This window comes from Trachemys scripta, chromosome 24 (assembly GCF_013100865.1).
Source record: "Trachemys scripta elegans isolate TJP31775 chromosome 24, CAS_Tse_1.0, whole genome shotgun sequence".
In the NCBI taxonomy this organism is placed as follows: domain Eukaryota; kingdom Metazoa; phylum Chordata; order Testudines; family Emydidae; genus Trachemys; species Trachemys scripta.
The window spans coordinates 6,016,318-6,031,478 of record NC_048321.1 but is presented as its reverse complement, the minus strand read 5'-3'; the positions used below and the strand labels follow the sequence as shown (position 1 = coordinate 6,031,478).

The 15,161-nt window shown below is 43.9% G+C and overlaps 1 protein-coding gene across 10 annotated transcripts in view; it reads right to left on the bottom strand.

Moving 5' to 3' along the window:
* POGZ (pogo transposable element derived with ZNF domain) overlaps positions 1-15,161 on the bottom strand; it is a 70,852-nt gene that overhangs the window by 29,094 nt on the left and 26,597 nt on the right. For 6 of the 10 annotated variants that reach the window (XM_034756306.1, XM_034756307.1, XM_034756308.1 and 3 more), the window contains 2 exons: positions 6,123-6,170; positions 2,094-2,269 (listed from right to left, as the gene is read on the bottom strand). In XM_034756306.1, coding sequence (XP_034612197.1) covers positions 2,094-2,269; positions 6,123-6,170 — 224 coding nt within the window. The remainder of the gene's footprint in view (positions 1-2,093; positions 2,270-6,122; positions 6,171-15,161) is intronic. The other 4 variants (XM_034756311.1, XM_034756312.1, XM_034756315.1 and 1 more) reach the window with 1 other exon arrangement.

The window sequence follows — 15,161 nt, the reverse complement described above, 5'->3', positions numbered from 1 at the left end:
TGAACTCTGAATTCCATTGCGTAGAGGTAGGTTTGGGGATTGTTTTTCCAAGCGTGTCATTCACAATCTCAGAACTCTTTGAACTCTGGCATGCAGTGTTGCTTAAGACAGAGCACTTACCCACCACACTTCTGAAGAGACACTTGTATTGAGAGTTCTTAGCAAGAGCCCTAGAAGCATCAGTAGTTGCTACCAAGTTCAGAGTGTACGAAAAACAGTCATATGTATTGGAAAAAGATGTGGTGGTAAAATATACATGAACAGTCAGCAGTATCGCTTGTCAAAACGTCATCAATACTCACATGGCTACATCTATCAGAACGTGGGCTGTCCACTTGTTTACTAACATCCTCCTCCACTTTCTTATCAGCATCATCCTCCAACACTCCAGATCCTGAAAACAGCTTGAAGGCTTTAACAAAACTGCTAACACTGTCTTTGCCAAGTGTTATTTTTATTGAGTCCAGATCAAACTATGAGTGGATCTGAGTCAATAGAGAAGTGATCTTATTGTTACCAATGTGTTCCAACAAAGTGTTGGAAACCTAAGACTGCAGACTCTTGTTAGATTAGTAGTCAATCCAGTGACAGGTAATACCCATTTAGCTTCTCGCCTGACGTGTCCACGCATCTCCAGTTGTATTGTCCCAGTAGTTTAATTTTTATTTTTTCGGGTCACATGACAGCAGCCTTGGGAATAATTCCAGTAAATAAAGTGTGAAAGCCACACCCTTCAACAGTTGACAGAGTCAGCATATCACTAATAAAATTGAGAATTAGCGTGTCTATTTTTTCTTTGGACACTGCTCCATCACAGAGTCATTGCTGCAGAAAAGTATCAGAACAGGGGGCCTTTCACTTTGGGGTTTCCCCAGATGCTGTGAACAAGTCATCAATAGTGTGCTTGCATCCAAAGTCCTTTTCTCCATGACTTCTCTAAAAAACAAATACAAATTATTTTATTTTATTCAGAGCAACTATGTATATATTAATTTGTAATTATTATTCTGCTCAAATACAAAAGGAAAAACAAATGCTAAGTTGTGTATAAAACATACCATAAATACTGCTCGGGGTCTGCGTTTTATAAAAAACTGAATTAGAGTAAATATGGTATTTATGGCCTTTTCTGGCCTAGTAAATCACAATTTCGGGAAACTTATCAAAACAGCAGTTCAAGAAAATAATAAATATGTCCAACTGAGGGGAAAATATAGTGAGCAAAAAATGGAATGAACCATATTTAATTAATAATAATTATTTACCTGCATGTTTGGTGAAATCTGAGAATGCCTTCTGTTGTCTGTGAATTTTTGGTTTGCACAAACTACAAACTGCTTCAATAAAGTTCCCATCATCTTCAACAACATCTGAGAAGTAAGTTCTCACTACAATCGGCAACACTATTTTCAGACGCCATTAGTGACTGAAGAGATATTTCCAGATTAAAGAAGACTAAGAATATTTACAATTCAACAGGAAACGAAACAGGAAGTATAATCAATGATACAATGGCTGGCAGTGGTGGCACTAGGCGGAAGCTGACAAAACAATTCCTTAGGTCCCAATTTCCCAATAGCCCCTTCAGCATTGGAGCATGCCCAGTACCTGGCAGGCATTTCTTATCCTACTCTGAAGGGTATGCAGCTACTGGGCTTGTTTTCTCAATAAAGCACACTGAGAGGTATGTGCCTGCCTGCTCTGCCCCCTCCCCCATACTGACTCATCCCTCCAATAGGCTGGACCTGTTGTAGTGACCAATCAGAAATGAAGAAGGCAGGGCCACCACCCTCCCTGGCTGGTGGAACAGCAGGAACAACAGAAAAAAGCCCATGGCAGCTGGAACTGAGGGCCTAAAGTGCCCAACCCAGGACAGTGGTTTCTGGGGACGAACCAGAATCCAGGACAGTTTGAAAAAGAACTTGCAGATTTTTTTGATTTTTTTTTTTTTAAGTTACTTATGATTTAGGTACCTTCAACAGCACTTAAATACAAGCACGAAGTACAGAATACATAAAAGTACTTAAGTACAGTTATGTAGAGTGCTTCAAAATATTTAAGAATACTTAAGTACATGGGAACAGAAAACTCACCTGTGTTGTTATGAAGATAGGTTGGCTGCTCACTGGTGAATTAGTAACATGGTTGGCATTCTGCATCACCTGAACAGGTCGTAACACTGGCTGTGTTACCATTGTGCCTAGCCCCGAGGTTGGGTTCTGGGTAAGGATTAGTGGCTGTCCACCTTGCTGAACAAGAGGGTTGCCAGCTGGAAGAAGAAAAACAGAAGTAGTTGTCAAATAAGATCTGCTTATTTTACACACCTTAAATTTTTCACACTGATTCCTCCGTGACTAGTTTTAGCCTCCACAATTTGAATTAGTTACACAGAACACATTTTAAAATATATTATCCAAAAGACCCACCTCTCCCATGCATCATTTTACTAGTCTGCACATCTGAGATTTTCAAAGCTGTCCAGGGAACTGGGCATCCAAATCCCACAGGCAGTTTTAAAAAATTTCAAAGACGGATTTCTCCTACCCCCCGGCATAGCTGTTGAACACTGCTCCAGCACCGTTGTGAGACTAGAAAAGTCTCCGAGCTGACAAGAAGAGAATTCCACTGGCATGCAGGTACTACTTCAGGGTGAGGTAAACTGTCACAGGACCTCTCACAAGCCCCAGTGTAAGGGGTGTGCCAGGAGTAGAACCACAATGCACAGCATCATAGAAATTCTGGGCAGCACTGCCAACCATAGGCAGTCAGAGATGGCTGAGGGCTGCACTGCCCCCTAGAACAACCCAGTACTGGGAGGGTACAAAAGTGACCTTAAAGCCACCTTAGCCCCTCTTCCTGCTCCTGGACAGTGCTTGCATGTGCTGCACATCCAAGAGACACAGTACACAAACTCACTTTCAGCCTTAATATACAGAAAAATTATTGAGCACGTTTGGATCACACTAGAGCAGGGGTCAGCAACCTTTCACAAGTGGTGTGCCGAGTCTTCATTTATTCACTCTAATTTAAGGTTTCGTGTGCCAGTAACAAATGTTAACGTTTTTAGAAGGTCTCTTTCTATAAGTCTATAGTATATAACTAAACTATTGTTGTATGTCAAGTAAATAAGATTTTTAAAATGTTTAAGAAGCTTCATTTAAAATTAAATTAAAATGCAGAGCCCCCCAGACTGGTGGCCAGGACCCGGGCAGTGTGAGTGCCACTGAAAATCAGTTTGCATGCATGCCATGGGTTGCCTACCCCTAGAGTCATGAGACTATCCTAAAATACTTTAAGGCCTTTGCCCCTTCAGTTCAGAAACTCACTTTTTTTTTTTTTTTAAATTAAAGAATGATAACTCTTTTTTTGCCTAGCCTACATGCTGGGCTTAAGTCTGTGACAAAGATAGTATCTTGTGTCCTTTGAATTCAATATCCTGATATTACATGGTATGTGAAATATTCCATCACAATCCCTTTGGTCTCGAAAAGTTATTATGCACCTAATGGGTCTCCTTGAGGGAATAGCATTGCCTGTTACTATTACATGCAGTGCTGGTTTTGCTACTCTCGTTATAGTTGCCTAACACTTTCCCTTATAAAATGGCATTTTCAGTTGCAGTTAATTTTGCAAGATTTTGACTGTCCAGGCTAAATTTTTCCATGACAGGTGTCTGCCTCAGGCTGAATTTTCTTAGGAAAGTTTCAGCATAAAATGGTTCACCATTTCAGAGTGAGAGAGATTAAAAAAAAAAAAATGTTGTTCTACTCGTTAGAAAAATTCTTACAGTGTTTTGTTGAGAAGTTCTAACATCTATGGTCTAGACAGTATTTGGTCCTGCCATGCGGGCAGGGGACTGGACTCGATGACCTCTCGAGGTCCCTTCCAGTCCTAGAATCTATGAATCTATTGGCTATGTAGCAGAAACTTTATATTTGCCAGAGGGATGCCCTGATGTTGAGGATGTTTCTTTTGTCATCCCCATGAAAAAATACCCAAATTTGACTATCAGCATCTGAAAATCTTCATTTGCACATGCTCAACAGAGTTTTCCTAAAGGACCACTGCCCCCCTCCCCCCCGCCCCCCGCCCAGCCTAAGGGGAGGATCCACAGGGCCTGGAAACCAAATAATTCCAGGGGACAACTAATGAGATAACAAGCACAGGAGTGAGGTCAAAGGGTCAAACAAAGGGAACCTGACGGGGACACCGAGCAGAGAACCCCGGACAGCACCCACTGCTCCTCGAAGGCGTCAAGGGAGCCAGCGGATGCCGCCCAGAGGAGCTCTGCCCGGATGAGTGAGTGGATGGAGGATCGGAAATAGGCCCCACAGTCGCAGGAGACCTCATCAGCCAACCTCCTCTCCCTGGTTTTATAGATGGCCGTTTTAGCCAGGGCCAGGAGGAGGTTGACTAGGAGGTCCTGTGGCTTTGTGGGGCCACGGATGGCTTAACAGAGGTTTGTTAGGCACTGACTCCATTATTCTCCAAAGATTCTGTGTGCACCATCCCCATACAGCTCCTTTATGTCAACCACAGTGACCATGCACCATTCCCAGAGTGCAACTAAGCATGCTCAGTCTTAGGGCTGCAGGGAACGTAGGGGCTTAGCAGGACTGTCCCTGCAACTGCCCCTCCTGGCACCCAGAGGGCTGCTGTGGCACCAGAACTGAGAACAGGGAGATAGTTTCTCCTGTGCGCTCAATGCTTCTTCAGTTGGCACCCAGGCAGCACGAAGGATGGAGAAGGAATAGGAGGAAACAACCTGACTGCACAAAAGAAAGGGGGTGGGAAGGAGCAAGAGAAGGGAGAGGAAGACGGAGCAGGCTAAGGGGACAGATGCCACAGGGAACTGGAACAGAATGGGAAAGGGACATACTAGGAAAGGGGAAAATAGGGCAAAAAGGCCTTTAACCACTGAAACATACTCCGCTACAGAACCTGCAATAGAATTCAGGATTCTTGAGTCCTATCATACCTCTGTTGCCACTAAATAGCAGTGAAACTCACTGTCAAATGTGCATCTCATTATCCTCCATGTGGGCTAGCCATCTAGGGGAAATAAGTCTTGTTAACTGAAGTCTATGCTGTGGACCTAAAAGGTGCCAGTTTTGCTGATGACCCATGTGGGGACAATAAAATTCCATGTGATGGAATTTCTGTTTTGCAGTTTACTTGTTTTGTTTTAAGCTTAGGAAGTTAAATTAAAAAAAAAAAAAAGTTATGTCAAAAGAACATTGTGGTTGCAAAGTTCAGCATGTAAAAGTTAGATAATTCCCAATTAAGGTTGCACAGGCAACTTTAATTCACTCCCTTTGTGCATATACATTATGATACGGACCTTAATTACATGATCACAGAATATATTTTCCACAGAATCTCTGCCTCATTCAGTGAACAGACTGAAAGGTGCTCTGGGAATGAATCAAGGTTGTGTAACAAATGAGGCCGTGTCATCTGTATGAACCAGCCTCATTTGTTGCAGAAGTTGGAAGGTGTGTAGTGAATGAAGCAAAGGACTGAAAGAGGAGAAAGTGGGTTTTGTGCTTATGGCAGTTGAATGTAACCCTAGAGAACAGGAATTTATCCCTGCCTCTCCCACTGAGTTCCTGTCTGATACTGGGTAAGTCACTTAATCCAAAAACTTCCCACAAGTGCCCATTGGATCGTCCTAATTTTCTGGGTTCCCACTTTAGCACACCTGAGACCTGTTCTGAAGAAGTGCTAAGAGCTCACAACTGCAACTGAAGTCAATGGAGCTGTGCTTTGAACATATACAGTGCTATAAAAACACTAAGTACTCTGAATAAAAATCAAGCCTGTGGCATCTCAGATTGGGCTCCTGAAATGAGTGGGGCATTTGATGATTTTGGCTTCAATCTGTCTCACATCCTCATCTATAAAATGGGGGATAATACCATCTTACCTGACAGGGATATTGCAAAGATGAAATTCATTCACTAATGTTAATGAACTACTCAGATACCACAGTGACGCATTTCAAAGAAAAGCCCATGAGGAAATTTATAATATTGTATTCAGGATTTAAATTTGTGTGCAGTAAAAAAGGCATGGGGTCAGACATTAAATGATGAGGATAAAAAGAAGTATTGCATAGCTACCCATTCGGTCAGCAGCATTGTTCCTGTGCACTGATTGAGGCAGGGGTCCTGCAGAAAAAACAGTGTGATCATGTAATTAGAGACTGTATCAAAATGGCAAAATAAGATTGTATAGGTAAGAACTCGCCAACCTGAAACAAAGGAATTTTGCTGGGATCTCTTTTTAATGAGTATTTCATATAGTATCATTGGCAATTCAGTAAGAAGTGTTATTCTTCAAATCAGTACTGAACTAATATTAGCAGGTCTGTGCTCGAGGATATGTTATCTTTCAGAACAGTTATAAAACCAAGGTCCTGAACAATCATGGTAATTAAAGATCCCATGGCAACATTTGTACAACAAGAAGAGTTAACAGTAGTATCTTGGCCAAAATCCAACTAGAATAGAACGTTACATACCCTGCAGTAACTGTGGTTCTTTGAGAAGCTTTGTCCACAAAGATTTTGTTTTTAGTGGGCACACCCCATCCATGCAAGATAGGATTATTTTGGTCAGCAGTGTTAGTTGGGGCTATGCCTGTGCTCATTGCCCTTGCACCTCCCACACTCCCAAGCGCATAAAGGGCAGAGTGAACCCAATCACCCCTCAGTTTTTTCACCAATAGAGAATCCCATAGAAGTAGGAATTAGTAGAACTGGGCAAGGAGGGTAGGTTGTGTAATCTGTGTGGACAACACATCTCGAAGAACCCAGTTAATATAGAGGAAATAATCGTTCTTTCTTCAAGTGATTGCCCTGACAGATTTTATTCTTGGTGACTAAAAAGCAGTGTAGTTGTCCCATTGCTTGGAGGTACATATTACGAGTGCTACTTAAATAAATGACTAGCAGAACAGCCTTACTAAACCAGCATCTGATCTGGAAGCTTCTACTAAGGAACAGTGTCTTGTAAGTGTGTGGATTGGACACCATGTAGCTGCCCTACAAATTTCAGATAGATAGAGACATTCCTCAAACAGGCAGCAGAGGTTGCCTGAGCTCTAATAGAATGAGCTCTCACCTTGCTAACTCTCAACATATCTTTAGGCAATTGCAAACATACCTAGGTAACCTCTGAGAGGATACAAGTTGTCCTTTATTTCTATCAGCAAAGGCCACAAATAGTTTGGGTGTGAGCTGAATGGTTTAGTTCTAAGTAAAAGGACAGTGCCCATACTACATCAAGTGTGTGAAGTTTAACTTCCCCTTGGGCTGAATGAGGTTTGGGAAAGAAAACCGGGATGTGAATGGATTGGTTTTCATGGAACTGAGAGACAACCTTGGGTGAGGTCTAAGAGTGAAAATGTCCTTATGAAACACCATATAAGGAGGACCAGTCATGAAGACTGGAGTTGCCTCTACCCTTTGAGCTGATGTAATGGCTATCAAAAATGCAGTCTTCATTGACAAGTGGTATAGTTGCTAAGAGCTCAAAGTGGGGATCATCAACCCTGGTAATACTATACAGTACGTCCTCGCTACAATGCCCTTCATAATAACGAACCTTCGGCTATAAAGAACCCGGTCCCTGAATTCCACTTCGAGCTCCACAACTGCAGTGGAGGCTGACAGCTCCTCTAGCCCTGCCACAGCCACGAGGCTGGAGGAGCTGTCAGCGGCCTCCTCTCCTCTCGCTCCTCCCCACACTCCCTTCCGGGCAGCAGGGCTCTTTCACTATAATGAACCACTGGCTATAACGAACAAATGGCTTGGATCCCGACAGGTTCGTTATAGCGAGGGTGTATTGTACTGAAGTCCCAGGAGTGTGGGGCGCCCAAACTGGAGGAAAAGCCATGTATAAGGCCCTTCAGAAATCTTGCCACTGAGGGTGGGAAAATACCCTGTGACCCCTAGATAGGAAGATGATGTTCAGATATTACTACTAGATGGAGCTGATGGAAAGCCCAGATTGTTTCAGGGTTACCAAAGAATCCAGTATTGGTGATTTTAAGGGAGAAAGCTGGTGGTGATGCCCAAACAGAAAACCTCTTCCATTTAGCTTTGCAATTAAATCTAGCTAAATATTTCCTGCTTTGTAGAAGAATGTTCTGAACCTCAGCTGAACAGCTTCTTTTGGTGGATGTCATCTAGCCAGCATCCAGGCTGTCAGATGTAAGGAAACTGTGTCCAGGTATGGGATCTGAATGGTGATGTCCCAGACCATGTCAGGCAGAGCGTAGGTGAAGTCTAGCATGCTGTACAATGTAAGTACATGTATTCTGGAAGTCTGAGACGTGTTCTCATGCGTGTTCCTGCAGGAGTTTCACCTACATTTTGTTTGGAATCTCATTTGATGGTAATCTCTTGCTGATCTGGAGCCTAACAGTGCTCCTATAAATTCTATACTCCAAATCAGTGTGGATTTTTGTCTGTTGTCTGCCACTCGGATATAGTTTTGTAGGTATGATCATTTCTCATGCTCTTGCTGAAGTCGAATGTCTTGCTCGCCTCGCACCAGAGGTTAACCAGAATCCGGCCGTGTTCCTCTGCCCAGCTAGCAGTCTGCCTGTTGAAGTAAGGCTAGACTGTGATTGCTTGTCTCCTCACATAAGCTGTCACAACCTTGGTGAATGCCCTTGAACATAAAAAGAACATCAGGCTAAACTATCCATTCTTAGCAATGGGCATCAAACCTGCTGTCTTGTGGAAACCCCAGTCTGTGGGGCTGCAGAGGACCATTTGCGATAGTATCTGTCCCCTCTTCAGAGGCTCTGAGGTCCTCCGTGGCCAACTGTAATATTGGATAGAGGAGTGCTTTATGAAGGATGGCTCCTGAAGTGACTGCTTCCCCGTTGGGGTCGGGATATAGACGCCTGAAGAGTGTAGTCACCCTTGAATCCTTCAAGGAGTAGAGGGCCTCATCCATTCCAGTGTTGAAAAGTTTGTTATCCTCAAAGGAGAGATCCTCAATTGTTGCTTGGACCTCCCTGGGAATCCCCAAAGACTGATCCTATTACCTCCTCATGGGTACTGCAGCAGCCATTGTGAATGCGGTAGTGTTAAACATGTACAGCTCAACCTGTAGGGAAGTGTGGGCAGTAAGCTGTCCCTCTGCCATGACAGACTTTGTGTTCTCCCGGGGTTCCTTGAGAAACTTGTTTATAAACTAAGACAACTTATCCCAGTTTAAAAAAAAACATATTTCGAGATGAGGGCCTGATAATCACCCTCATCCGAAGGCTAGCTGACAAATATACCATGCAGTTGAAGAAGGCACCATTTTTTATCCTTTTTTCCTCAGTGTGGACCTAGGAAGTCCCTGCTGTTTTGATCTCTCCTGAACTGCTGCCCCTACAAGAGAACCCAATGCTGGCTGAAAATAAAAATACTTGAATCCCTGATCAGGAATGTGGTAGTCCTGGTCAGCTCTTCTGAATGTAGACAGGTTGGATTTTTTTTGCAGGCTCCAAAAGCCCTTTATTAATGGGCATGGCAAGCCTGACTAGCATAGAGGGATGTAGAATATCCATGAGTTTGTGCTGCTTCTCTCATATCACTTCAAGGGCTAAATCTAAGGTTTCTGCAATATTTTTCCATCAGGTCCTAGAATACCTTAGATTCATCAACTGAGGCCAACATGGATAAACTCACTGCCTCATCCAAGGCATAGCAGGCATCAAGAGTGCCCATCATAAATAGGCATCAAAGCATCACACAAGGAACAGGTCTTAAATCCTGGTGACTTAGATTCTGCAATAATGCTAGTACCCCAGCACAAGGGTAACTTATCTAATTATATAGAAATAAAACCAATGGGTGCAAAAAAGAGAAAACTTCACCAATCAGATATTATACACAAGGCTAAGGAAAAAAATGACAGAGTGTGCAGCGCAAGTAGACATTGCAGGGTTTCAGCTCGCTGCCATGGGCAGTAAGAAGGAAGTGAGGGCCAGTTGGGCCTGCTTTTCCCTTTATTCAGTCAGATGGGGAGGTGTGAGGGCACCAAGGGTGACCACTGACCAAAAGAATCAGTCTCCTCCGTGTGTGTGTGTGTGCGCATGCCAAAAGAATCAGTCTTCTGCACGGGTGTGTGTGGGGATGGGTGTGTGTGTGTGAAGCACAGCAAGAGTCCAATGTGTGTGGACTATCACTCCAATGAAATTATAATCTGCCTACCAAAATTCCCCTTGTAGTTTTAACTGGGCATAGTATTCTCTCTCACTTCTTGTCCTAAACTGTTGTATTTGCTGTATCCTGTCAGGCTGTTGTTGTGTATTAAAGATGGGGAAAATATTCCCTTATACTGTTTCAATATTTTAAGTGTGTAAAACACTTTGCTTCTTGGGGTGAAAAGTGCTATAGGAATGTAAATTATATTTTTATTTGACAGTGAAATTATTGAATCAAAACTGTCACACTAACATGAAAGATGGACACCTTCCACATTTTCATAAGAGCATTACTTTTTTTTTTTTTTTTTTTAAATTAGGGAACACTGTCAAAGCTGGCAGAAAATATTGGACCTTCTAGCGATGTATGTAAACACCAAGAATTATTTAGGTGGGGCACAGAGGTAGAAGTAGGAATAATTGAAGAAAATAGGGAACATGTAGACTGAATGCCAATTTAAAATACTTGCTGGAAGTGAGATGTATTTATGAAAATCTCCCCAAGGAAAGTCGTGGAAGCCTAATCAATTCAGATATTTAAAACTGAACAGTAGGGAACAATCCTGCTCCAGCAGAGAAATGGACTAGAGGAACCAACAGATATTGTCCATCTTTAACTTCTGCAATTCTGTTATTTGATTCATGGACACAAGGGTAACGCTGTCCTCTCCACTATGTCCTTCTACTCCCCTTCTTCTGAAGGGGAGTTAGGCCATGTCTATACTAGTGAGCTTACGGTGATGCAGCAGTGACGCTGTAAGATCGCTCGTGTAGCTGCTCTAGGCTGATGGGAGAGAGCTCCCCCGCTGACATAGCACTGTGCACACTATCCCGTATGCCTGCAAAACTTATGTTGCTTAGGGCCCCCCTACCACACACACACACACACACACACCTGAGCGACATGAGATTTGCTGACAAAAGTGGCAGTGTAGACATGGTCTTAGAGTCTAGTACATTTTAATACTGAAAAGGACAACATGCCCATAAGGGAATTCCTGCACAGGGTTTCTTACTGTAGGGTCACAGGCCCAGAAGCTGACTTTTTAATCAACATGGTGGATCTTGTTTAAGAGAAGTTAAATTTTAGGTCTGCTAGCCTGCATGCAGCATTGAATAAGAAACAATAATGTATTGGCTAGGAGAAGATGGATGAGCTTTAATGGACTTCTGCAACTCTATTTTGGAATTATTTTTAATGAGTGTAAAGCAAAATGCAACAAGACAACCTAAGAATGTAAAGAACTAACTGCTGAAAGTTGGGATGGCTCCAGACATGGCTCGTTTTTTGAGCCTTCAATGTAGTCTGCAGTTCATAACAGGATTTGAACCTCACAGTTACTGGGCCAGTAGATATTGCAGGGATTGTAGAGGTGACAGATGTCTCTCTGGCACTTTGCCACTTCAGACCCTGCTGGCAGCAAGCCTAAAGGGATTCCCCTGTGAGCCAAAGTCACATAGTAAGAGATGGCATCAGCTCAAATAACACCACTGTTCCAGAAAGAAAAGTCCACATTCACAGCCAAAGAATTTTATTCTTATTGGTCTTAAAAGTTAATTGGCCGAGTTTTTCTCTGTTCTACCAGTAATCCAATTGATATTAATGGAGAAGTATGACAGCAACCAAAAGAAGAATGTAGCCTAATGTATGTAAACTAATGGGCTCTAGAGAGAGATAGAAAATAGTCATGTTTCTACAACTCCGTTCATCTCAAGGGATTGCAAAGCATTCTGCAAACTTAAACTGATATTAGCAACAATTAAAAAAAAAAAAATACAAAAAAAAACCCTCACCACCACCACAAAACTAAGTTTAGTAGCAGTTAAGGTTGATGGACACATTCCATCCACTTAAAATCTTAAAAGCATGGAAATAAGAAGTTAAGACTTGTGCACTTTCATATTGCCTACAGCGCTCGATAATGCACTCCAACATTCCACAAGGCTTTCACTTCCATCTCCAACAGATACCAAAAAGCAACATATATCCCAACTTCATCAAACTCGCACTCCTGCACAATGGTCTACAGACAGTGGTCTCATATACTATTATATCAGCACATCGGACAGTCATACATTCCATGCATTTGGGATGCTATTCTGCCTCAGTACCATGTGGTCATTGTTAAGCTTCCCCCTCAGCTTCTCCAGAGTATTTTCCTCTTACACACACCTCTTTAGTTAAAAGACTTTGCATCAGAATTCTGTAGTAGCCATAGTGTTACTTTTTAGGCCAAATGATGGCCAAGAAACTGTATGAGACCTCAGACTCACTCCTCTTTAGAGCAGGGCCGGCTTTAGACCGATTCCCCCGAATCAGAACCCGCGGGTAAGAGGGGCCCACGCCTAAGAGGGCCACGCGCCTTAGGCTCACCCGGCGGCGGTCCGCTCTGAAATTTCGGTGGCGGGGTGTCCGCTCCGGGGTCTTCGGCGGCATTTTGGCGGCGGGGTGTGTGTGTCCTTCAGTGCCGCGGAAGATGTGGAGCGGACCCCCCGCCACCGAAGTGCCGCTGAAGACCCGGACTGCCACCGGTATTCAAATCAAGCCCCGCAGGTCCTAAAGCCGGCCCTGCTTTAGAGCATCCTGTGGCAACCATCGGTCCCAACATACAGTATTCGACCATGATCTGAGAAGTAGGCACAATATTTAGATGCAGCTTGTACGCTCCTGTGCCATTGCCATCCAGAATTGAACAGAGTTTTGGCAACACATGGAATGCTGCACACTATAATTCTTCATTCATTTCTAGGTCAGGTAGCCTGTGACTGAAAGACAGTTTACAACACACACACACACACGAAAAATAACTGTGAAGAATGATAGGGACCCTCATTTGGCTTGGCTCAGTCTATGTGACTGAAGTTTTTAATCTCTTCCTTAAGGATTAAAAGAAAAACAGAAGGCAGTGACATTTGCACTGTGCCAACTGCTAATGCATTTCTGTAAGCCAGACCAAAAAAAACAACCCCAAGGTCTTAGTTAACTGAGACCACACCTCTTCCTTTTAATATAACTGTTGGAGAGACAGATATGTAGAAATGTAATACCAGCTGTTCATGGCCAGGGCATTAACAGTATTGCAAGCATCTAATTCATTAGGAAGACAATTTTATATACTTCTGTGATTTACAGAACACATACTGAAATTTTCTAACTAGCCTGCAGCATTATGTTAGTAATCTTGCTAAGCCTCCAATGTTCTAGATGCCCAAAGGGTTTGCTTGACACATTCAGACTCTATGCAGCAGGGACTGAGAAAGGAAGAGAGAACAGTCAGGTTTCGTTTTCAGATGAGACCTTGGAGCTTTGGATTAGAGTATCATGGCAGCAGTTTTCCAAGATTCTTATTTTTAGACAGCCAAAAAAAGGGGGGAGGGGCAAAATAAGAGTGTGTTAGGCCTGGTCTACACTACGGGTTTAGGTCGACTTTAGCAGCGTTAAACCGAATTAAGCCTGGACACGTCCACACAACGAGGCCCTTTCTTTCGACTTAAAGGGCCCTTTAAACCGGTTTCTTTACACCACCTCCGACGAGGGGATTAGCGATAAAACCGGCCTTTGCGGGTCGGAATTGGGGTAGTGTGGACGGAATTCGATGTTATTGGCCTCCGGGAGCTATCCCACAGTGCTTCATTGTGACCGCTCTGGACAGCGCTCTCAACTCAGATGCACTGACCAGGTAGACAGGAAAAGACCCGCGAAGGTTTGAATTTCATTTCCTGTTTGCCCAGCGTGGAGAGCACAGGTGACCACGCAGAGCTCATCAGCACAGGTAACCGTCATGGAGTCCTCCCAGGATCGCAAAAGAGCTCCAGCATGGACCGAACGGGAGGTACGAGATCTGCTCGCCATATGGGGAGATGAAGCAGTGATAGCTGAACTCCGTAGCAGTAAAAGAAATGGAAAAGTATTAGAAAAGATCTCCAAGGCCATGAAGGACCGAGGCCATAACAGGGACACACAGCAGTGCCGCGTGAAAATTAAGGAGCTAAGGCAAGCCTACCACAAAGCCAGAGAAGCAAACGGAAGGTCCGGGGCAGAGCCGCAAACTTGCCGCTACTACGCGGAGCTGCATGCGATCCTAGGGGGTGCAGCCACCACTACCCCAACCGTGTGCTATGACTCTCTCACTGGAGAAACACACAGGGAAGACGGTTCGGGGAACGAGGAAGATGACGATGGAGGTACTGTAGGTAGCTCACAGCAGCAAGGAAGCGGAGAAACCGGTTTCCCCAACAGCCAGGATCTGTTTGTTACCCTGGACCTGGAACCAGTAACCTCCGAACTCACCCAAGACCCTCAGGGCACACAGGAGACCTCTGGTGAGTGTACCTTTGTAAATATTTGTAAACATTACACATGGTTTAAAAGCAAGCGTGTTTAATGATTAATTTGCCCTGGCAATCGCGGCCAGTACATCTACTGGAAAAGTCTGTTAACGTGTATGGGGATGGAGCGGAAATCCTCCAGGGACATCTCCAGAAAGCTCTCCTTTATGTACTCCCAAAGCCTTTGCAAAAGGTTTCTGGGGAGGGCTGCCTTATCCCGTCCGCCATGGTAGGACACTTTACCACGCCAGGCCAGTAGCACGTAGTCTGGAATCATTGCATAACAAAGCATGGCAGCGTATGGTCCCGGTGTTTGCTGGCATGCAGACAATATCCATTCCTTGTCTCTCTTTGTTATCCTCAGGAGAGTGATATCATTCACGGTCACCTGGTTGAAATGGGGTGATTTTATTAAGGGGACATTCAGAGGCGCCCGTTCCTGCTCTTCTGAACAGAAATGTTCCCCGCTGTTAACCATGCGGTGGAGGGGAGGGGTGAAGTGATCATCCCAGAGAATCGTGTGTGTGTGTGGGGGGGGGGGGGGGGGACTTGTGTTTGTGCCGCATGTTAACCGGGAAACTGCAGCCCCCTCCTTTTACATTGAAACCCCATTTTAAATG